Source organism: Protopterus annectens, chromosome 7.part1 (genome assembly GCF_019279795.1).
Source record: "Protopterus annectens isolate FY-2018-M chromosome 7.part1, PAN1.0, whole genome shotgun sequence".
Lineage (NCBI taxonomy): Eukaryota > Metazoa > Chordata > Ceratodontiformes > Protopteridae > Protopterus > Protopterus annectens.
In genome coordinates, this window is record NC_056740.1 from 28,886,200 (window position 1) to 28,911,097 (window position 24,898).

At 42.3% G+C, this 24,898-nt stretch overlaps 1 protein-coding gene across 1 annotated transcript in view; it reads left to right on the forward strand.

Moving 5' to 3' along the window:
* Window positions 1-24,898, forward strand: part of RUVBL1 (RuvB like AAA ATPase 1) — an 876,627-nt gene that overhangs the window by 174,251 nt on the left and 677,478 nt on the right. The window contains exon 5 of the mRNA XM_044078536.1: window positions 15,351-15,440. Within this exon, the coding sequence (XP_043934471.1) occupies window positions 15,351-15,440 (90 nt within the window). The remainder of the gene's footprint in view (window positions 1-15,350; window positions 15,441-24,898) is intronic.

The window sequence follows — 24,898 nt, forward strand, 5'->3', positions numbered from 1 at the left end:
TTTGGTCACTGCGAGGGAATACGTCAGGATTTTGGGTCCCATGGCATCTGTGATTCTCATTATACCCCTGGCAATATTCCACATGAGAAAGGTACAGTGGTATCTGAAAACTCTTCGATCCAGGCATCAACATCCCTTATCTTTTCAGATCCTAGTGCTGGAGTTTCAGAAGAACAATATTTTGAAGGAGACAACAGATATTCTGAAATCCAGGTCTCCCCTTCCCTCTCCCTGCTCCTAAGCAGTCACCACAGGCACTTCAGACTTTGCTTGTGGAGCAGTTTCAGAAGAGATAAAAGTGCAGGGGGTGTGGGACACCAAGAACATTTGCAGTTTCATAAATATTAAGGAGATTAATTCCCTGATCAAGGCACTTAACTCTCTGAACCATATTTGGTCCCCTGGACCTCTTCAAGTGGTTACAGACAATACCACAGTCATGTGGTGCATCAGCAAGCAAGGAGGAAACAAATTATACCCCCTTTGCAAACTAACCATGCAAGCTTGGAATACAGATTCGCAGTACAGTCTCACTCTATAGGCATCCTGCATTCTGTCAGAACAAAATTGTGTGGCAGATGAGCTAAGCAGGACCAGGGCAAACCCTAACATCTGGAAACTAGATCAAGGGGTCTTCCAAGATTCCGTGCCCTGTCCCAGACCCTCCACAATTTTATTAAAAAGGAAAAAAAATACTTCTTATAAGCTGTTGCTACAGTTCAGACCACACATGAAGTGCTGCAGTGCTTAGGTTTGGAAGCAAATGCAGTACCAACCTAGAGATCAGGATTGGCTGAACCCACCCCCCAACACTTTTTGCCTAGGGCAGTTGCTTTTTTTTTGCTGGCTACTGCTCCCTTCTTTTGGAAGTGGCAGGGGCAATGACCACAAGCTTCCCCACAGACTGGATCTACTCACGCAAGACCAGGGGTGTTTGATACACCCTGACATTAATCATCTTCATTTGACTGTCTGGATGATAGGGTCTTCCTTTTAGTCACCTGTTTTCTGAGGACATGCTGCAGGTACTAATAGAGGCAAGAAAGCCTGCTACTAGAAAGCCATATATTGGCAAATGGAAAGTGTTTTCTAGTTGTTGCCAGCAACATAACCAGCACTCGTTCAGACGTAATTGTTCTCTGGTTTTACAGTGTTTGTGTGAGTTACTATCTTATGGTCTTTCTTTTTCCTCTGTCAGGGTTCATTTATTGGCCATTTCAACACCAGAAGCCATTCAGACCAAATTGTTTAGTTTTGCAATGTTTGTGTGAGTTACTATACTATGGCCTTTCTTTTTTCTGTCATGGTTAATTTATCTGCCATTCCAGCATGTTTGCTGATTGATCCTCTTCATTCAATGTAGTCTCTTGTCAGAATGTTCTTGAAAGGGCTTTGCATAAGACGCCTCCGTGTAAACAGGTGGGTTCCCTCCTTGGGATCTTAATTTTGTGTTGGAGAAGCTCCATTTAAACCTGCTAATCTGGGTGAATTGAGGTTCGTAGCAGGGAAAACAATTTTACTAATTGTTCTAATCTCTGCAAGGAGAGGTCTAAGTTGCAAGATGCTACGGTGATTAAACCCTATGTCATTTTCCACAGGGATGGGGCTTCTTTGAGAACTAATCCTTCTTTAAATTTCTAGTCTCCCACCAGGATACATGTGCTCTTCAGCAATTACATTCTTCTTGCCGAGCACACTCAAGCAAATCTGCAGTCTGCGGCTACCACTCCACCCATACAGTATAAGAAGGAATCAGTACTGCAAGCAAATCTGCACTCTGCGGCTACCACTCCACCCATATAGTATAAGAAGGAATCAGTACTGCAAACTAAACAAGGATATACATTTTGAGCCTCGAGCAGGGTCAGTCCACCCAGGCATTCTACTTGTATGTTTTATGAGAGTGAGGCTATTACATTAGCAGTATTTCTTAGTAGTTCTCAGCTTGCTAATAAAACTGACTGCTGTAGCCTTGTAGCCTTTTGTCCTCTCCACCCCCCCCGCTAGTACAGTAATCCTAACTGTCCAATAGACAGTATACATTTAATTCACATCCCTGTGACTAAATTAACCATCAAGCAGCCCTCTCAGTGCTTTCTGCCTTAGTTTGTATCACTTGGAGGCCCACCTGTTTATTTGCATCTCTATACATTCCCCTTCATTGCTAATGTATCTCCCTACTCTAATCTGTGCACAAACTGGTTACTAATCAGCAAGTCAATGTGAAGACACACTCCCAACCTTAATAAACTTGCTGTCTCTTCTCTCTTTCACTTTACAGGCAGTTTGAATTATTACTTACCCCCTCTGAGGCCTTCACTGATTTCCACTGATTGCCTCTCTGGTTTCTTTGCATTCCACCTGGTTTACACCCCTTGTGCTATCTCCCTCCCCCAATACAAAGTCTATATTAAAATCCTGCTGAGCATGGCACCATCTTTAAATTTCTAGTCTCCCATCAGGACACAAGTGCTCTTCAGCAATTACATTCTGCTTGCCGGTAAGCCATTAGACCTCAGGAATTTGTTTAAAGTGTTCAGATTTGTAAAGTAATACTTACTTTTTTCTGTTGTCTTGGGTTGGCTCTGCCCTGCTGTGTTCACCCTCGCTAACGCTCTGGCTCTCTCCGCTCCCCTGCCCCCTATTCCCTCCGGCATCCACTACCTCTACATTTATAGTAATCACAGCCACACCCACAGCTCACCCTCGCATCACTCCATGACTATCACACAACTAAGTCTAGTCTGTCTTCTCATAATTCTTTACACCACCACAAGTTATCACTCTAGCAATATCCCTAAACTTAGTAGCACAACACTATATTATGCACTCTTGTATACAGACTACACATAATAATATCTGCCCACAGTTATTCAAGAACTACATAACGGACTAATTCAGAACTAAACACATATGCTGTCATTCCTACTCCAAAAAACACAATACTTTTTCACACTGAACTACATAACGGACCAATTCAGAACTAAACACATATGCTCTCATTCCTACTCCAAAAAAACACAATACTTTTTCACACTCCTCACCAAACTCCAACATCTGTATAGCCATTTTAACTCCAGGCTCACCATAAGTGGGGATATCCACTCCAACCCAGGCCCAAATCCATCCTGTCCAACACAAACGTCAGAACATAACACCCCCACTTTCTTCATCCCTGGGCAAATCAACAGCAGCAAAACCAACCATCTTTTAATGCTAATATTAGAAGTATCAAAAATAAAATACCTGAACTCCAGGCCACAATAGCACACTACTCCCCAGACATAGTTGCTTTAACAGAAACCTGGCTAAATAAAAACATGGCTAACTCAAAAGTTCTCCCTACCGGCTACAATATCATTAGACAAGACAGACCACTTCTTAAAGGGGGTGGAACTGCCTTACTGTACAAGTCCAACTTAACTCTGTCAGTCAATTACCAAACTCTTACCCCTCCCCCAATAATTGAGACATACTTATCTCACAACTTCAACTTCACCCTAAAAAGGTAATCACCACAATTGTGATCTATATTCCACCTGGTAATACACCTGCTAGCCTTGAAGACTTCTTATCCTGGTGTTTTTCCACATACTCACAAGAAACCCTTTTTCTGGGGGACTTCAACCTAGATTGGTTCACCTGTATGTCAGAACCGCCAAGTAATGTAATAAATCTCCATGGCTATCAGCAGCTAGTCCAAATTCCAGCTAGATGTGATAAAAAATCTAAAAGGGAATCCATCCTTGACTGGGTCCTAACTAACAACCCCACATTGTACCCTCACACAGGCAGTCTCCCAGACACCTTAAGTGACCACAGCATAATATACTTTATACGTAGTAGAACAGGCATATGCAAAACTACTAACTGTATATCCACTAGAAACACAAAAAAAATCTCTCCTGAGGTCCTCAATACTTTACTCTGTAACTGTGACTGGAGCCCCCTAAAAACCCTCCCACTTGACCAGGCTGTAGCATATTTCAGCGAAATATTTCTACAACACCTAGACACTGTCGCTCCATTGCACAAAATCAAGGTTAGAACCTCTACAAACCCCTGGCTCAGTAAATAAACCAAACAAATCCTCAAGTCCAGAGACACTGCCTGGCTTTACTATAAAAAAAAAAACAAAGAAAAACAAAGCCTAACCAAGTACCAAGAACTGCGCAACCGTGCAAAAAAATGCATTCGGCTGGATAAAAAATCCTACTACACAACATTACAAACTAAATACCAACACAACCTGCAAATATTTTGGAAAAATGTAAACCAGCTACTAAAATCCACCCAAAAGGCTACCCCCAAACCAACCACCCCTGACACTAAAGTTCCCATCGAAACGCAATTCAACTCCCACTTTGTGAACTCAATTTTATCCTTAGTATCACAGGACAGTTCCTTCCTCACTATCCCCCCAACACAAGTAACACTAATACAAGCTTTACCCTCAAAACAGTTTCCACCACTTCAATCAAAAGCATGCTGTCCAAGCTAAAAACCTCATCAATAGCAGCCGACCTACTCCCCAGTTATTTCTTGAAACTCACAGCAGATGCTATTGCTAGCCTAGTCTCCACCCTCAACAACAGGTCAATTGTTGAAAACTATGTGCCCAAACTCTGGAAAATATCCTATATGTTAAGTTGTCAGTCTCGCCTTCATTCTTGCTTGATTCTTGCTTGATGGGTTCATTGCTTTAGCTTGAGAACTCCTTTTACCAGCTCGAGGCAGCCCCATATCCCATGATGCAAGGCAGTAGGTACCCAGATCTCGTTGCCGCTTGGGAGGTCTTCTCTTTACCAGCTCCTGGTAAGTTGTTCACTTTGTGAAGTTTTAAGCCCCTTTTACTAAAAACCTTGTATTAATAGTTTCAAACTTATATTATTCCTTTTCTGACAGAAATTTCCTGTCTCCTTTATTTTTGTTAGTGTATCTTAAAAACCCTTCCCATCCCCCTGTTAGGGTGTGTGTATTGTTTTGTAGAATACCTTTTGGTATTTATTTAAGTCTAATTTTTGACTGGTGTGTGTGTGTGTGTTTCGGCACCATGTCAAAGGAGAGGGTCTCAGGTTTTAAGAAGTGTGACTCGTGCTGTCAGAAGATGTCTCTGACAGGCGGTCACACTTCTTGCCTGTATTGTCTGGGCCCTCTTCACCTGCAGGACTCCTGTGCTGTTTGTCACTCCTTCAGCCAGAGAGTCCTGCAGGAGAGACATAACAAACTGGTTCTTAGGGGCCTTCTTAAGCGGAGGGCTCTCCGGCTAAGTCGGCTCCATCAAAACCAGCAAGAGTTTCAAGGCCCAGGCTTCTGTTCCTAAGCCTGCGGCCTCGGCTCTGACTGTCGAGATCGGCTCCGGCTGGAGCCGATTCTGGCTTTAGCGCGATGGCTATCGGTGCCGAACCTATTGACCACCGATGTCGGCTCCGATCAGCTCCGACACCCATGTGGCACAGGCATCCGTGTCGGCTCCGTTCGGCTCCGTCCCCGTTACTTTGGTGGCTGTATCGGCTCGGCTGGCCGATACATCAACGTTCTGTCGGCTCCGAAGTCGGCGCCGACAGGATCTGTAATATCGGCTCCGATGGCTCATTCCAGGAAGAGGTCTCCTTCCTTGGAGCAGATATTGCTCTTGCGCCTCGCTTTCTATGAACGGAGCCATCGGGCCGATCTTCAAGGTCATCCAGGTTGTCCGATCATGACCTAGAGAGAGTGGTCAGTAGATTACTCAAGTCACAGGTACTGGCCCAAATGCTACACAGTCCGTCTCAGCAGGCGACTGTTGGTCCACACCCGTTACAGTTCCTCCTTCAACTCTACCCCAGAGTTTGGAGTTGGAGTCTTCGGGCATGGTTACTGCTACGGCTGGAGGCGGATACCCCTTCTGTTCCTTCAGCCTCTACTCTTATCTCCTCTTCCTTAGAGGATTCGGTGGTCGGGCTTCCATGGTCTCCTCCGTGAGTGGCATCGGACCCTTGTCCGAGCCCGCTCTTCCCCTTGGAGCCTCGGCCTTGGTGAGCTCGGCTCCGACATCTGCCTCGGAGACTTCCCTTCGGTGGTCAGTTCCTAGCTCTTGAGCGGGTTCTCTCGGACCTGCCTGGGAGGGAGCATTCGAGGTAATGAAGAGTGTACTGGCCACTGGTATCAGTCAGCAGTCTGTTCCGTAGCTCCTCCCTCTATAGTACCTGTTGACATCTCTGCCACTTCTCTTGCTACAGGACCCAGAGATCCTCCGCCTCAGGTTTCCCCATTGGGAATTTCCCCTCTTCCGAGGACTCTCCTGATGTTTGGAGATCCTCCTAGGAAGAGGACTTGTAAGAGGAAGCATGTAGACTCCCCGAGTCTGTCACCGGATACTGACTTTGATGAGTCAGAGGGATCCCTAGATCCCCTCTGAGGATGTCTCCTTCTCAGACATCCTAGAACTTCTGAAACAGAGGGAAACTGGCCCACCAACAATCCCTCTGAGGATGAGTCAGTATACCTAGAGGCGTTTGGATCTCGGCCCTCCACCTCCTGGGTGTCTCCGCCTTCGACCCCTTATGCAGGTTATTGCAGGCGTGGACAGCTCCTGACTCTGTAGAGCCAGTCCCTAGGAGGCCTTCTAAATTTATCACTGCCCCTAGTGACAAACAATTCCTTACCAAGGGTGTCCCGCTGATGCCATGGTGGTGGCTGCGGCCACCAAAAGGAACTTGCAGATCCTTCCGTGCCCGTCCATCCTCCTAATAAGGACTCTAGGACCATGGATAGGTGCAAGCGGATGTTTTCCTCAGCGACCTTTGCTATGCTCGCTGAATTATCTTTGTCACTTCACCGGACTCCAGAGATATCCTGAAGGAGCTGGGAGAAGTAGTTCAGGATCCTACAGCTGCAGGGGCTCAAGAAAAGATTGCTTCGCAGCTAGGAACCCTCAATTCCATTGCTAACTCCTCCATGCTAATATCTTATGCTGCGGATGGAGTTGAGAACGCAGAGCACAGGTGTGGCTCTTAGGCGCCAAGCCTGGATGCGGCTATGTGATTTGCGGATCCCTTTCCTTCACAAATTCTCCCTTTGATGGGTCAGCTTTGTTTGGCCCTCAGGTGAAGGAGACCTTGACCAGGTGTGAGCAGGACGGCAAGACTCTTTCTGCTGTTGAGTCCGTTTTCCACCCTTCTAGGCCTTATCCCAAAGGACAGAAGGGTGGGAAGATGTGGTTCCGTAAATCCCAAGGAGTCACGCGGATTCACGTGGTCAGTTTACCCTAGAGGCAGAGGGGGTAACAACAACAGACACCGCTCTAGAGGCAGAGGGGGTCCGAAGAACCAGGGAAACAGGGAGCCTCTCTCTGATAAGCCCTTTCAGCATCCCTGAGGTGTTGCCCGGCTGTCCCTCCTTGGAGGCAGTCGGGGGAAGATTATCACTGTACCCAGAAGCTTGGCATTCCCTCACTCAAGACAGATGGGTACAGTCGATCATATCCAAGGGTTACATAATTCCTTTCGAGGAAAGTCCCTTCCCCCCAAGTTACCTTCCAGACGTACCACCGGTCTAAGGGAGATTGCAGAGTTAGAAATCGCAAAACTACTGCAAAAGAGCCATTCAGCCAGTTACAATAGACCATTCAGAGCCGGAATCTACTCAAGGTTCTTTTTGGTCCCCAAAAGACGGGAGACTGGAGACCAATATTGGATCTCAGCAGACTCAACAAGTCTGTCAGGAAGACAAGATTCGAATGGTCACTCTTCAGTCAATTCTGCCCTTCTTACAGAAGGACAACTGGATGTGCTCAATAGATCTTCAGGATGCGTACTATCACATCAAAATTCACAGACGCTCCAGGAGATTTCTCCGCTTTCGGCTGGGGTCCAGTCACTTCCAGTTCAGAGCCCTGCCCTTTGGTCTCACTACAGCCCCCAGAGTGTTCACCAAATGCATGGCAGTGGTCACGGCTCACCTGAGACGTCAAGGATTCCAGGTGTTTCCGTATCTCGACGACTGGCTCCTGTCAGCCACCACCAGGCATCAGCTTATACAAGCCAGGGATTACACAATAGACCTTTGTTCTCATTTGGGCATCACCTTTTGGTGCAGCCGTGGCATCTGGACCCAGTGCCAGATCTACTGATTCACCAATCCGGTCAGCTGCACCGGTCAATCCCTTCTCTCAACCTCACAGCATGGTTGCTCCACTTCCTTCCTTAGCCAGGCTTCCTTTGATCTCTAACCCAGTTAGAGATATCATAGTAGCTTCACTAAAATCCTCTACCAGGAGGATTTACACAAGCAAATGGAAACGTTTCTCTTATTGGGCTAAGGCCCAAAATATTGATCCTTTTACTGCCCCTGTTCATGCAGTTCTGGACTTCTTAGCAGAGATTTTTCATGCAGGCTCCTCTTCTTCCACAGTCAGAGTTCAGTTGGCTGCTATTTCTAATTTTCATGTCGGGATAGCAGATCATAATATTATGTCCCATAGGCTCTGCAGGGCCTTCTTGAAAGGAATTTTCCTACTAAAGCCTCCAATCAGGAATCCTCCTCCTCAGTGGGATCTAAATTTAGTGCTGACATCCTTGATTCTTCCCCCCTTCGAGCCAGCTGTTTCTTGTTCCCTGAAATATCTTTCTTGGAAAACTTTATTCCTAGTGGCTATTACATCTGCCAGGAGGGTGTCTGAACTTCATGCTCTTCGGTTCGACCCCTATTTGATTTTTCACAAAGACAGAGTATCTTTGAGAACTAATCCATCCTTTTTACCTAAGGTCGCTTCAAAAACAATCTGAATCAATCCATTGATCTCCTGTATTTTTCCTAACTATTCAGATAGAGCTGAACAAAAGCTACATTATCTTGGCGTCCACCGTCAGCTTAGATATTATTTGGACAGAACAAAAAATTTAGAAAATCTGATCAACTTTTGTGTTTCCTATGGATAATAAAAAGGCCTTCCTGTTTCTAAAGTGACTTTGTCCAGATGGCTTTCTTCGGTCATCACTGAAATTTATACGATCAGGGGAAAACAGCTGTGCTCAAAACCTAAAGCACATTCAACTAGGAGTTTAGCTACTTCTACAGCTTTTCAAGCTAGACTGCCTTTGGACACTATTTGTGCAGCTGCCACTTGGGCCACTCCTCACACTTTTGTTTCCCATTACAAATTGGACTTGGCCTCCAGGGACAGAGCCAGTTTTGGCTCTACAGTCCTCAAGAGTTTGTTCCATTGAGCCACCCAGGATAGAGGTGCTAGGACGGTCCCATCAAGCAAGAATGAAGATTGACAACTTAACATTAAGAAGTTATGTACCTACCATAACGTTCCATGTTAGTTGTCTTCTCTTGCCTTCTTTCTACCCTCCCTCCTTCCCCTGGCCTGGACAGACCTTGTATAAGAAACTGTTATGCTAAAGACCATTCAGACCTGGTCCTTTTTCCATCTGTAAGTTTCTTCTTCCTTTTTGAAGTATTTTATGCTTGGTGTTATTGCCCTTTGTCAACAAACGAGATCTGGGTACTTACTGCCTTGCATCATGGGATATGGGGCTGCCTCGAGCTGGTAAAAGGAGTTCTCGAGCTAAAGCAAGTGCCGAGTCGGAGCCGAGGATCGGCTCCGAACCCATCAAGCAAGAAAGAAGGCGAGAGAAGACAACTAACATGGAACGTTATGGTAGGTACATAACTTCTTAGTTACACCCATACATAAAGGCGGGACCTCCACTGAACTTAATAACTACAGAACCCACCCCCCGCCCAAAATCCTAGAAAAATGCATCCATACCCAGATGCTAAACTATCTCTTGGATAGCAACATCCTGTCACCTACTCAGCATGGTTTCAGACCTGCCCATAGTACCACTACAGCCCTCCTCTGCTTTGCAGACACAGTAAACCGTCTCAAAAATGAAGGCCTACAAGTGTCAACTCTTTTTTCTGGATATGTCAAAAGCATTTGACACTGTCTCACACCAAATCCTGCTTAACAAACTAAACCAATATCATCTGTCAAATTCCACTCTTACCTGGTTCCAAAGCTACTTAACTGACAAGTACCAAGCTGTGAAATGGGAAAATTCTCTCTCTCCTCAGTTGCCCATAACTATAGGAGTCCCACAGGGTTCTATCTTAGGACCACTACTATTCACAATCGACCTCCATACCTCCACACAGCATGCATCTATAATTCAGTATGCAGATGACACTACCTAAATCTGTGCTACACAAAACATTCCCACCCTCCTGCAAACAACTCAACTAGCATTCTCTGACGTTGAAAACTACCTTACCAAAGCGCAACTTATCCTCAATCCAAAGAAAACTCTGCTTATGATTATAACCAGTTCTAACAAAAACACCAACAGTCAATTCACTATTTACTCCACAAATGCTACTCCAATTGCTCCAGTGGCACGGGCTAAGCTATTTGGAATAAGCATAGACTCCCACCTAAAATTTGATAGTCATCTCAACTTGAATGTTAAAGTACATGCCAAACTGGGGTCACTCTACCGTATCAAACCATTTCTTACCAACAACACAAGATCAGCCATTGCTCGCTCCCAACTTCTATCCACCCTACTCTATGCATCTCCCATTCTGACTAATCTCAACAAAACTGAACTAAGCAAAATGGAAGCCTGCTATAACAGAATTGCCCGCTTTGCTGCAAATTGCTCATATAGAACTCATCACTGTACTGCTTTGAGACAGCTCCACTGGTTTGAACTGCCCAACCTCCTAACCTACAGTCAGCTCTGCCTCTGTCATTCTATTACCTCCCCAGTAAGAGTCCTGCCCTCAAAAACCTAGTACAACATCACTCGGCCAAAAGGCCTCTTAGATCATCAAGCAAACTACTACTAGAAGTCACCAACAGCTACAATAGCTTTGGAGATGCACTATATAGTAGTTCAGTGGCTAAAAAATGGAACTCTGTCCCTACTAGCATTCAAAACACATCATCCAAAGCCTCCTTTAAAGACCTCATCAGGCAACATCTCAAGCAAAGTTGGCAGTGACATGATTGCTCCCCAGACTAGTGAAAGTGGATAACATATACATACTAAATCTAGAGCACTTGATAATAGTTTTCAATCTTACTCACAAACACTGGCTAATCTACAATGTATGTACTGTACCTGTGTACTATGTATGTATTCTACCTATGTTCCAAATTTCAGCTGTACACCACAAATCTATTAATTACCTTTATTTTAAAATTAATATTTTTTGTTTGTTCTCCCCACTGTAACTGTTTATGTAAAACATGTCTCTTGTAATTTGTGTGTATACTGATCATGTCTAAATAACTAAATGTGTCTGTAATTTTTCTTTGTGGAGCTTTTCTCCCCGGGCCTCTGCTGAAAAAGGGCCTTTTCGGCTCAGTCAGACACCCCCGGTTAACAAATGTAAAATAAAATAAATTTTATGCATAAAGTGATGTCCAAGTTTATTTAAGCCCAACTATCCATCTCCAAGTTTTCTTCCCTGAACTCAAAACTCAGGGTGAAAAGATCATCCATATCTTGGATGTCCATAGACAGTTCAGGTGCTGTCTTGACAGAACTAAATCTTTCAGATCTTCTAATCAATTGTTCATTGCTTGTGAAAGTAAGAATGGAAAACTTATGCCAGAACAGATCTGCTCAGTTATTCATTTCTTGTGAAGGTAAGAGGAAGGGATCACCTGTGTCATAACAGACTATTTCCAAATGGTTGCCTAAGGCTTTTACCTTTTGTTATACTCCCCATAACAGATCTATTCCATGCAGGGTCAAGGCCCAATCTACCAAAGCCTTGGCTTCATCTGTAGTGTTTTGGAAAGGATTGGATTATAGAAGTATTCTAGAAGCAGCAACTTGGTGTTCTGCACATGCTTTTACAAAGCACTGTAAGCTTGATTCCTTTACTTCTAAATCTAATGCTAAGAATATTCTCTAGAGGCTCCATGAGTTCTTCCACCTCCCAAATGTAGTTAACTATGATCTACCCATATAGCTAAGACTACTGCAGTCGTGATCTGTATAAAGAGCATAATACAGTTGTGTAAGCTGAACTTTTACCATAAGAACAGATGTTGAATAATTACTGCTGCAGTAAACACCCCTCCTCCATCCCCCTTGATTTTTGGTGTTCTTTTTATGCCAGTGTATGCACATACACTTTCTTGTTCCTAGCATTGTCCTATCAGCACTCATCCTCCCTTTCTCTGCATGCAGGAAAGTTCTGAAGGCCTTTGAACCCAAACTTGTCTTTTAGCCAGCTCAGCTTGAGCTGCTTGACAGTTTGGCTACTTGGAAGGTACCCTGAAGCTTTGGAAGCTGGCCGGTTGTACCTTGGTAGGATATAACCCATGGTATGTTCAGGTTATACAACTGTGCTTTTTTATTCCTTTGAAGTAGTTAACATAAGAAGAAAGCTGAAAGGAGGTATTTCAGAATAATAACTGAAAAGACAAATGATGAAAAAGTGTTGCCTATTAGGAGTCCACCTGGATAGACGTGGGGAGAAAGAAATGGCACATAGTCTTGAAGAATGTTAGACAAATGTGCGTTTGAGTTTCTGCCCCAGTGAAAGCATTTCATTTACTTGTCTTCAATAGTCATGTTTTTTTTTTTTTTTGGGGGGGGGGGCAGCTTATCTGTCTTGTTCAGGCTTTGCAAGCCTGTTTATCGTTCTGTTTGTAGTCTTTTCCATGTAGCAACCTTTATTTTTTAAAGTTAAGCCAGTCTTCTTTACTGTTTTCCACTTGAATCAGTTTTGTTACTGAATGAGAGGAGGTAGATGCTAAGTTGTGTTCTTAACATTTCATGCTTTTCTCATATACAGCTGTTATAGTAAGTTCAGCTTTTTATATATATATATATATATATATATATATATATATATATATATATATGTATATATATATATACACGAGGATGGCTATATAGTAACTTCTGAGTCTTAATATTTTAAACCCTCTTTAATGTGAACAATACGTGTGATTCCTTGTATGTTTTTTCAGTAATTGGTAATGGTATGCGATTTGTGGAATTTAGTTATAATCAAAAACTGAGAAAAAAATAGCCTTGTTTATAGCAAGGTATGCATACACACACCCACACTTTGTTAGCAAGGGTATAGGTGTTTTGTGGGCAACACCATATAACTGCATTGAAAGATTTACAGACAACTTTGAAAGCTATAATATCTTTTTGTGTTGTCAATCAAACAAAAAGTGTTAGTGGTTCAATAAGTGCACTCTCCTTAGATGCTTCGAAGGTCGGAGGGTTGTGGGTTCTATTCCCACACCAGATACTTGATACTGCCACTTCAGTGCAACATAAGTGGGGGGGTGTGCACTCCTGAGTTCTCCATCCTTCGGATGAAACATTGAACCAAGATCCTGTCTGCCTAAATTGGTGGTAGCTCAGGTGGATGTAAAAAAAAAAAAAACCCATTCATGTATTGAAAAAAAGACTGGGATTGCTTTATTTGTATATTTGCTTACACATTATTTTCAACCAGTATTCATCCGGTTTACATCATTCTTGCAATTTCTTCATAAATAATGCAAAGAAAAAATTCTAAATACGTTTTCCTCCACAACGATTTTTTTTCTGCCAGTACATCTTCATCACTTCTGTTTTTATTATACAGTAACCCTTCACATCTTCTCTTCCACAATACCAAACTGCAACCAATGGTATTTTATCCCATTTATCAAATTTCTCCTGCCTTTTCTCATATTTTCCATATTATATCCCTTTTATTTCATATCCTTGAACCCTTCCCATCTATACTGATTTTTATCCTTTTCCCAAAAAGGATTATTCATTTTGTATTTAAAAAAACTGATCTGTAATTTCTTCAGTCTTACAATCCTAGCACATTCTTTTATTGTTTTAATTTTCATATTTCCTGTAGCATGTAACTTGTTTAACAGGATTTTCCACAGAAAATCCCTAGATTCTTTAAATTTATGAAAACATTTTTCTTTGCTTTGTAGGCATTTCTAGTATCTGATAGAATTTATTCTGGTACATCCATGGAATGATCTTTGATGACTTTCATACCACTCATATCTTTTCTCATTGCATTCACAATTTTGAATTTCCATGGCTTTATCTTATTTGTACATTCCTTTCTTTCCATGAACTCTTTTTCATTTCTTTTTTTCCTTCTTACTTGTTTCCGTTTCTTTATATTTCTCATAAAGTTTCATACATTTTTTTCTCTAACACTTTTATAACCCAAAATAGAAGTATAAATGTTGCTGTTTTGTGAAATGTTTGTTTTAGCTTAATCATTCCTTTCTCTGTATTAGTAAAAGTCATCTCTTTTTTTCAGAAAAATATTTTCAACACAGCAGGATGAATTAGTCTATAATTTATATTGTGTTGCTTACATTCACAAATAATATCCATAAACTGTAATCTGTTAAAAAATTGCATACGAGTAATTTTGATCCACATGCATGTTCTGAACTCCTATATTGGATCTTTTCCCTGACTGCCAAAACTGCAACAAGACCCTTTTGTACATTGAGACAGAGTACACCAAAATAATTCTAACTTTACCATATATCATTTCAGGTACTGCCAATGGCAATCAGCACACTTTCTTATTACAAGTGATGGTTTCATGCAGCTGTTTGCTTTGACATCTTAGTTTTCACAAACCAACAAATCCACTCCTCCTTCAATGAGGATTCTTGTCAGCCTTCTGTTTTTTTCTGAACTTTATCCTCCATTAAAATCAACCATTGATCCTCTGCTTCAATTCTGTTTTTTTAATTTAGACATGTTGCTTAAGTATTATTGTGACTTAATAGGCATGTAAGACCTTGAGAGAAACATGATCAACATTTTTCTTTTATATGACCTTCCAGCAACCCTGATGCATGCTACAAACCATTCATCTCTTCCAAATTTATGGTGTTGTCTGCAGAACAGTGTTACAGTGATTAGCATTCCTCTTGATTTTTGTCATTACATATTTCTTCCTTTATAATCTCAATTTGTCATGTCATTTCATTATATTTCTTCGTTTATAATCTGAGTTCTCGTTTCTACTTATTCTGTAATCAGTTCTGCAACAAGACCTTTACACATAATTTTATTAGTTTCAAATAAATGTGTATATCTGCAAAAAAAAAAAAAAACTCCATTAACCATGATGTATGGACTGACCAAGAGAGACAACTAATTTCTTCATGCATAGTGACATTTCTTTTGCTGTATTTTCCCATAGCTGTCACTACATTCTGTACAGTGTTAAATAAGTAAAAAGTAGACTGTACTTTTATGTCATCTCTGAAACTGGGCTTTCACTTCTGGCTGGTCTGACTTTAACAAATGCTTAAAAACTAATTTTTTTTTTCTTTGCAGCTTGACCCCAGTATATATGAGAGCCTTCAGAAGGAACGAGTGGAAGTAGGAGATGTAATTTATATTGAAGCCAATAGTGGTGCTATCAAGGTATGTTAAATCTTTTACTTTTCTGTGTATAGCTTGGGTAACTTAAGAGTGGAGTGTAATTTGGAAGACTTGGTTTATTTGGCTTGTAAATGAACTAGAGTATAAACGTGACTCTCTTTTCTAGTTGTGTATTGAATATTATCTGGAGTTTTAAGCCTTTATATATGCTGCTGTGAAGGAGTGAAGTACTCCTGGGTTGGAAGACCATAGCTCCAGTGCTGAAGAGCAGCATTCTGGCATATTTTGAAAGGAGGGAGTGGCTTGATCAGTAACACAATGGCCTTATTTACTTTTTTGCTTATTTAGTTTCTTGACATGATTTTTGTAGATTTCGGCAGAAGTATGAAGTGTAGTTCATAATAAACAGTAATTCTATTTGAAATGTGTATGTTTAAAATATATTCACTTATCCAAGAATTCTCTGTCACTCAGACTCTCTCTCTCTCTCTCACACACACGTCTGCAGAGTACTTAAATATCTAAAGAAAATTTGACTTTGTCACCCTATTATAAAATAGTTTCTTGGCGTTGTATATGTAGTAGTGATGACTGTCATATATAACCAACAATTCTTTTTCACTTTTTTCCATTTTAAATTTTTTAAGTTTTTACTCATTTGAATGTGTTGGATTTTGATTGGCAACAGCCTATGTGTTTTTAATATGTGATAGTCCATTAGTGTGAAACTTGCAGGAAATGTCTTTTTTTAATATAAATTATTGCATTTTTCCAGTTAATGTGAAACTTTCATCTTAGAATCAACAAACTTAAACTTACTGAATGCATTGTGTTTTCAGTTTCTTTGCATACATCAATTTTGTAATTCAGCATAGAGTATTACAGTGGTTTTCTTTTTATTTATGCGTTTCCTTTCTAGTTATAATAATCCATAATATTTTATTTAATTTTTCCAACCCTTGTTATTTGGGCATTAAGCTTCAAGTTGGGGAAATGTATATGAGAAAGTATAATGTGAGACTGTGGACTCTGTAGGCATCATGTTTTTCCTCCTTAAGTCTCTTAATGACCACCTCTTCAAAACGGATCTACTAGTTAACTTGGATCTTTTCTGCCATTATATAATCATTACTGTACCAAGTGGGAGTAATGTCACTGCAAATCATGGATCTACAGGTAAGACCTATTAGAAGGATAAGGTATGTGAATCTCTGTAACTGAGAATTTAATTATTACAGAAAACACTTTAGTAAAAAATGGTATTTAAGGTCAGACAAAAGCAGACTAATGCCAGAAAATATTTGCCAAATTTAAGCTGTTTGATATTAGACGGGGGCTTTGTACTATTGCTTACCAAAAATGAACAACTTCTTATCAGCTATTAAAGTCATGTAACAGTACATCTAAAAGAAAGTCCATTTTTGGTGACACAGAATATCATCATCCCCCATCTTTTACCTGATGATCTCTGCCTTTCCTCTTTTTGATTTCTGTAGACTTTTTTGATGGATATCAGAACTAGAGATTGAGGGCTGTTTGGTAAATTATGGGAAAGGGAGTACATTTGAACTGCTGAATGATCTTAAAACCAGCCATGTAAGTCCTGCTTGTTAGCAAAGATCAGTCTTTCTGTTATACAAGCGTTACTCTCCTAATTCTTTAAAATTGATTGCAAACGCATTATCTGCCATTCAGAGATCGGATTTGCTTTTAAAGCACTCCATATTATGTGACAAGCTCTTTTCACTTGGTATACGATTTCATATTGTAGGAATTGTTTAATCTGTATAATTCCATCTTAATTGTGTTTTACAATAAAAAGTATTAAAATTGATATGTCAGTATCTTCTCATATTAACTGAGACTGATGATGATCTTTGTGTTTAACTGTTGTAGTCATCACATTTGGGTTATCCCTGCCAGGGTAGCCTTCGGCCGGCCCGAATACCAGAGGCTTAGTATTTCTGCGTTGGTTGCTGTCGCTTCAGCACTGACATCAGGTCGTCAGTAGTATAAAGTAAGGCAGCCGATGCCATTGCATCAGTCTTTCTTGCCGAGGAGCCCAAAGCAGAAACAGTTCACTGAGTTTCGTCTTCTGAATTGAAGCTGAAGTCTTCTAAAGCAAAGTATCTCATTGGGGATCCTTTTTTCTTGCTCTAACCGATGTCAGAAAAAGTTAACAGTTGTCTCGCCTGCAGGAAGCAAATACCACAGAGACTTTCATTCTTACTGCATCACTTGCTTAGGCCCAGACCACAGTGTGCCTCGCTGTTGCTTTTGTGCTTTAACGCCAGAACTATATGTCGTTTGGCCCTTATTGTAGCTAGATATTTTTGCTTACAGTCCACAAATTCCAATATGGCTTCAGTAAGCCATCCGGCAGCAGATCTTCTGAAAAAAACTTAAGGATAAAGTCAGACACAGACCACACAGGTCCAAACCTACCGGCGACGCTTCCGTTAAGCCAGTTGTCAGTTCTCCGGTCCCCAGTGAAGCGCTTTTGCAGCCCCTGATGCCCGCTTCTGTGGATCCGCAGGCCGCTACTGAGACCCTTTCAGACTCTGGTATGCCGCAAAACTCTTCTTTGACTAAGGATCCTGTAGTTGTCTCTACCTTGGATTGGTCCAGAGCCACTGAGCAGGCACCAGCTTCCGAGGAATGTAGAATAAAAAGGCATAATGGCTGGAGAGTAAAAACACACTTTTATTACCAATGATGTAACGGATTAGGTAAACGCTTTTGAGGTTGCCATCTTCTTCAGACCTTAATAAAAAACTTGTACAAATTAGCAGTTTAAATACAAGTAACAGCCAATAAAAACACACAATAAAATTTAATGTGGCAAACCTCTTTTTCTTAAGAGAGGTTTTAAAGGATGTCATGGAACATTTGAATGACATACGTAATAATAAATTAACAAATGCAGTGGCAAAACATGTATCTGATTGTGGTATTTACCATAATTTTAAGTTTTTAGTTCTACAAAAAATGAATGAGAGCTTCAGAGAAGGAGATTTATGCAATGAAATTGAATACACTGAGCTGAGATGGATTGTTGATTTCAAGGCTCATGTTCCACCTGGCTTGAACAGTGCTGTTTCTTTAAAATCTCTCTTAAGAAAAAGAGGTTTGCCACATTAAATTTTGTGCGTTTTTATAGGATGTTACTCGTATTTAAACTGCGCGTTTGTAAAAGTTTTTTATTAAGGTCTGAAGAAGAGGGCAACCTCGAAAGCGCTTACCTAGTTTGTTGCGTTATTGGTAATAAGTGTGTTTTTTACTCTCCAGCCATTACGCCTTTTTATTCTACATTACTTATTTTTTGGGTTTGTTTGGTTCCACCACTTTCTTTACTGCCTTCCGAGGAAGTACTTTGCACTACTGATTCTCAACACAAACACGACTTCTTTCGCATCTACCGTAGTTTTGAAAACTACCGAGTTTCTAAGGCCCAGAATATGAACCACACCCAAGAAACAGATGACCTAATCTTGGGCACCTGCTTCCTTGCCTCAGTCTCAAATGCTTAAAATGGTGGAAGACCTTATCATGCTGATCAGGGGAAGCCAAGCTACCCCTTCCAAAAGAAAAAGAGATCTGTCCTCAGTAGTTTTATCTGAGCAGGAGTCTGACTCTGATGCATCTGAATATGAAGACATGCAAACCCTCTCTGCTTATGAGGATTCTGATGCAGAGGAATCCATTTCTTCAGCATCTTCACACAAGGACTTTTCCTTTGGGGAAACCCTTCATACCTTAAAGGAGCATTTCCAATGGGAATGTCAGGACTACCCTCAGTCTAAAAAGAGACTCAGAGAATTCTTAGATTTTCTCCAACATAGACCCCTGGCCTTTCCCCCAGACCTAGATGTTGTGGACGATGTTTTCATGGAGTCCATTTTGACTCCTGACACCCTCCCTCCTGCTCCCAGAAAACTTGGTAGATATTAGAGTCCCTGACTCGCACAAATTTCTTTTCAGAAATCCTACTGCTGACTCTGAGGTAATTTCTCAAGGGCCTAAAGGAATTAAAGCAACCTCTGCTTAGAATCCCACCCCCTCAGATAGGGATTCCCGAGCACTAGACGGATGGGGTAAAAAGTATACACCTCTGCTACTCTTGCTATCCGAGCACTAAATTGTCAGTTCCATATGCTAAAATTTCAGCAACATACCATGGAACTTCTCAAACAAAAAGTGTCTTCCTTTCCTGCTTGTGCAGAATCTAAAGAGTTACAGCAGTTAATGCATTCTGCAAGTCAAGTAACTAAACACAACTTACACTGTGGTTTTGACACACTAGAAACTTCTTGCAGGGGAGCAGTCACCGGTTCTGTCCTTAGAAGGCATGCTTGCCTTAAGGAACAGCCCTTGCCAGATTGTCAAATCTAAATTATTGGATGCACCCTTGCACAAAGACAACTTATTTGACACCAAGGCAGAGGAGGTCTTAAAAAAGATGGAAAAAAAAGGCTAAATCTGTGCAGACAGTTAAGGATTTCCTATAGCCACCCAGGTTCAGCAGGCATTGCCCCTCCAAGCACTGGTCCTTTCCTGCCCCCACCAGGTCAGTTCAGCCCAGACCCCGGGGAAGCAGATCCCCCCCCATACAAGCAGCTACAGGGAACGCAGAGATCAAAGCAGTGGAGATGTTCATCGTGTTACCCTGCTGCAGTCATCACACTTGGTGTTATCCTGTCATCAGGCGGTCCCGCAGTCGGCCGGATTTCCAAAGTCTTGGTCTGGCGTCGGTTGCTGTCACCTCATTCCTGACATCAGTGCGCCAGGGGTACATATATTGCAACTGACGCCATTTTCTTAAGTCTTTCTTGCCGCGCGGTGCCCGAAGCAGAAGCAGTTCACGAGTGCCGGTCGGCCGACTCCTGAGATTTTTGAATTCGTATTTCGGACAGAAGTCTTCTATAAAGCTAAGTACCTCATTGGGGAAACTTTTCTTGCTTCAGACCGATGTCAGAAAAAGTTAACAATTGTATTTCTTGTGGGAAGCAAATACCTCATAAGGATTTTCATTCTTATTGCATACCTTGCCTAGGCCCTGATCACGACGTCACTTCTTGTTGTTTTTGTGCTAGATTTAATAAACGTACTATTAAAAGACTATTTGATTTCGCACAACACTTTTTTGGCAGAAAATGTAATTATAACATGCCGTCGGAGCTACCGACTACCGGCATGCACAAAAAGCACAGGGATAAGGATCGACAGCCCAGGCCTAAGCCCGATTCTGAGGCCTCTGTTGATCCAGTTTCCGGTTCTCCGGTTATCAGTGAGGCTCCGACGCAGCCTCTGACTACCGCAGTTCTGGAACCCGAGATCGCTACAGATATTTTGATGGAATGTACTAGGCCGACGCAGCCTTTTACTTTAGGCCCTACCGACGATTTACTTTCCAAGGACGTCGGTGCTTCTGAAACGCCATCGGTTTCTGAAGGCGTTTTCAGACCGACGACTCTTACAGTCAAAACGTTTTCCAAGTCGAAGACTCCTTCCAAATTGAAAAAGGCTTCACTTCAGTCTCCTGTTCAAGGCCCTATGCCTAAGAAACAGATGCTCAAGATGGCTGAAGATTTGATTTCTCTTATCAGGGGTTCTCAGCCTCCTCCTGACAAAAAACCTAGACAAGAGGAAGAATCTGCTTCCTCTGAACAACTGTCTATTTCTTCGGATTCCTCTGAGGACCAAGACTATTCCTTCTCTCCTTATGAAGATTCTGATGCTGAGGACTCTCTTCCCTCAGCTTCCCCTCCAGAAGATTACTCTTTTGGGGAAACTTTACACACTATGAGGGAACATTTTCACTGGGAAGGTCAGGATTACTGTGATTCCAAGAAAAGGCTCAGAGAGTTTCTTTTACTCCCCCAACACAGACCTCTAGCCATCCCTCCTGTTTTGGACATTGTGGATGATGTATATTTAGAATCCAGTTTCAACCCTGACTCTCTGCCTTCTGCCCCGGCCAAGCCTGACAGATACTACAGAGTACCTGATTCCCACAAATTTCTTTACAAAAGCCAAGTAGCTGACCCAGAGACCATCTCCCAGGGTCCCAATTGGGCTAAGGCTTCCATGGCTAGAAATCCAGTACCTTCTGAAAGGGATTCAAGAGCACTAGACAGATGGGGGGGAAAAGGTTTACACCTCAGCCACTTTAGCTATGAGAGCTCTAAACTGTCAATTTCATATGCTTAAGTATCAGCAATTACTGATCTCTCAGTTAAAACAAAAGATAACCACCCTCCCTCAACAATCTGAATTGAAAGAAGTACAGGATTTGTTGCACGCCACCGAGCAGGTGGGCAAACATACCTTACAATGTGGGTTTGATTCATGTGTCTGAAATTCTCCAAGTGCAACTAACACTAGGTAAGACTGCAATCTAAATTGTAGCTTGTTACAGATCCCCCACCATACCCCAAGATTCTCACTAAACCTTTCTAAACATACTGGAAAATATTAAGATAGAACCAAACACCCTAATACTGTATGATTTTAACTACCCTGCCATTAACTGGGAAAACTACTCATGTCCCAACACCTTTGCGCAACGGTTCTTGGAATTCATAAATTCCAACGCCCTGGATCAACTAATCCATAGTCCCACCAAGGGCTCCAATATCCTAGACCTGGTCATTACCAACATGGGAAATCAATGCTCCATACCTATGGTCACCCCCTCGTTAGTTAGGTCTGACCATAAGCTAATCACCCTTAACATCCACATCCCACCCCCACCCCACCCCCAGTAAAGAAACCACCATAAAAAACTTCTCCAAAGCCAACTTCATGCTACTCAAGTCAGAAGTGACAAACTTCATGACACCCATGCAGACGGGAACTGAAAGTTTAACTGCTGAATCCTACACTAAGGCACTGTACGAGCACATCCACTCATGCATGAATCATGCCATCCCAAATAGAACCAAAATGCTCTCATCCAAAAAAAGGAAAACAATCTAGTGGTCCCCTGCCATAAACAAACTTTACAACAAAAGGAAGAAACTTTTGCAGAAAAGAGGAAAATCCCAGGATGCAAAAAACTCCCTTACTAGCCTCAGTAAGAAACTGAGATGCCTCATAAAATCCTCCAAAGCTAGTTACGAAAATAAAATTGCCAAAGATTCCAAAGACACCCACAAATCATTCTATAACTATGTCAAGAATCTAAACGGCAATGCTCAGATCTGCTCTGAGCTAAAACAGAATGGCATTAAATAATACTGATCCGAAGGATATTGCCAATATCCTGGCAGATCGATTCAGTGCCAACTTCACCCCCCTCTCACCCCCTAAATGGCCCATCTCAATACCGGAAGATTGCCAAATTCCAGTAATAACTGCCACACTGGTACAAAACGCACTCTCTAAAGCCAAGAATACAGCATCCATGGGACCAGATGACATCCCGGGCTGTGTACTACATGAACTACAATATGAACTGGCACCTCACCTAAGTGTCATGTTTAATCATAGCCTCACCTCAGGTTTCGTGCCCACTGAGTGGCGCAGAGCTACAGTTATCCCAATCCACAAGGGGGGAGATCCACCTTGGATCCCGGAAACTACCGTCCCATCAGTCTGACCAGCCTTATCTGCAAGGCCATGGAGCGTATTATCATGGAACTTATAAACAAAGACATTGGCAACCTTCAAACACTGGACCCCACCCAGGTTGGGTTTGTGGAGGGCCGATCTCGTCTCCTGAACCTGATTGACTTCTTTGAATCAGTCTCCAGAGCCATGGACAAGGGTAAGGTGGTCCACACAGCCTATCTAGACCTTGCCAAGGCCTTTGACACCATCCCCCACTCTGGAATCATAGATAAACTTACTAAGTTGGGCATTAATCCCTATGTCACCCAATGGGTTGCTAAATTGCTTACTGATAGAACCCACACTGTAAAAGTAGCCAACTCCAAATCCAGCTGCAGACAAGTGACAAGTGGAGTACCTCAGGGTTCAGTCCTGGGGCCGCTCTTGTTTGGCATCTACTTCTCTGAAGTACAGATCAACACTAAGGGACTCTGGCTAACAAAGTTTGCAGATGACTGCAAACTGGGAGCCATTATTGAATCCCCAAATTATGTGGATACTCTACAAAAGGGCCTTACAGAAACAGATGCTTGGTGCCAGAGCCATGGGCTCAAGCTCAATGCCAAGAAATGTATTGTTATCCCCTTTGGGAAAAAACATGTATCCATGAATTACCATATAAGTGGCAGTACACTAAACATAGAAAGTGTGATAAGAGACTTAGGGACACAGGTGGACAGTGGTCTCACCTTCAATAACCACATCACCACAACAGTCAGGAAATCCTATGTGGCACACCTCATCACGAAGGGCTTTTCATGCAGAAAAAAGGAGGTCATTGTCCCACTGTACTCATCCCTCATTAGACCCACTATAGAATACAACGCCCCATTTGGTATGTACCTCTCAAGACATCTGCAACAACTGGAAAGGCCTCAGAAATACCTCACTAAAAGAATCACAGGCCTAAAGCAGATGCCCTACGCTGACCGCCTTAAACTCCAGCTATACTCTGTCGCATATCGTCTACTCAGAGGCGATCTCTGCTTAACATACAAGGCCATGTCAAACCCAGAGCTGTTGGACATGCTACACTTAAAGAAATCCCAATCCCTCAGAGCTACATGCTCCAGGGATCTAAACCTTGTCATCAAAATAAACAAAACATGCTGGAGGGATAGGTTCCTGACCCAGAGACTCCCCAGACTCTGGAATAGATTGCCCATACATGTCAAGCAGAGTGCCTCTTTGGACCTCTTCAAGAGGAACCTTGACGATTGGATGGGAGAAAGGAAATTCACCCCAGGGATCTGTCGCCCTGCTAGACAGGGGTCCAGGAAAGTAAATAATGTGGGAAGAAATAGCCAGGGAATTGTTATGGCTAGGCTTGTATAGGCCCTAGGGCTGATAGCCTAGTACCAACCTATGAACCTATAGAGGCCTCCTGCAGAGCAGCTGTCACTGGATCAGTTATACGTAGGCATGCCTGGTTAAAGGAACAAAGTCTGCCTGATCATGTTAAAGCAAAACTACTAGATGCTCCCTTACAGCAGGATGTTCTTTTTGGTGTTAAAGCACAAGAAGTTTTCAAGAAAATGGAAGATAAGGCAAAGTCATTGCAGACAGTCAAAGATTACCTACAAGTACAACCCCCTCGCTTCTGCAGAAACTGGCCAACAAAAAATTGGTCCTTTCCAGCCACTGACAGGCCTCAGAGGGGTAAATACAGGCGCCCAACGGGCAGAGGACAACCACAAGCTCAGTATAAACCTCGCCAATGGGGCACTCCAACCCAGAAGGGAGGAGAAGACAGTTCTCGACCCACCAGAAGGCAAACTCAATTACTTGCACCTCAGCTGTTCAAACAAAGCTCTTTTGTCAGCCCCCCTGGGGGGAAAACTAGCACTATTTGCAGACAACTGGCACATGGTCACAAAGGACAAATGGGT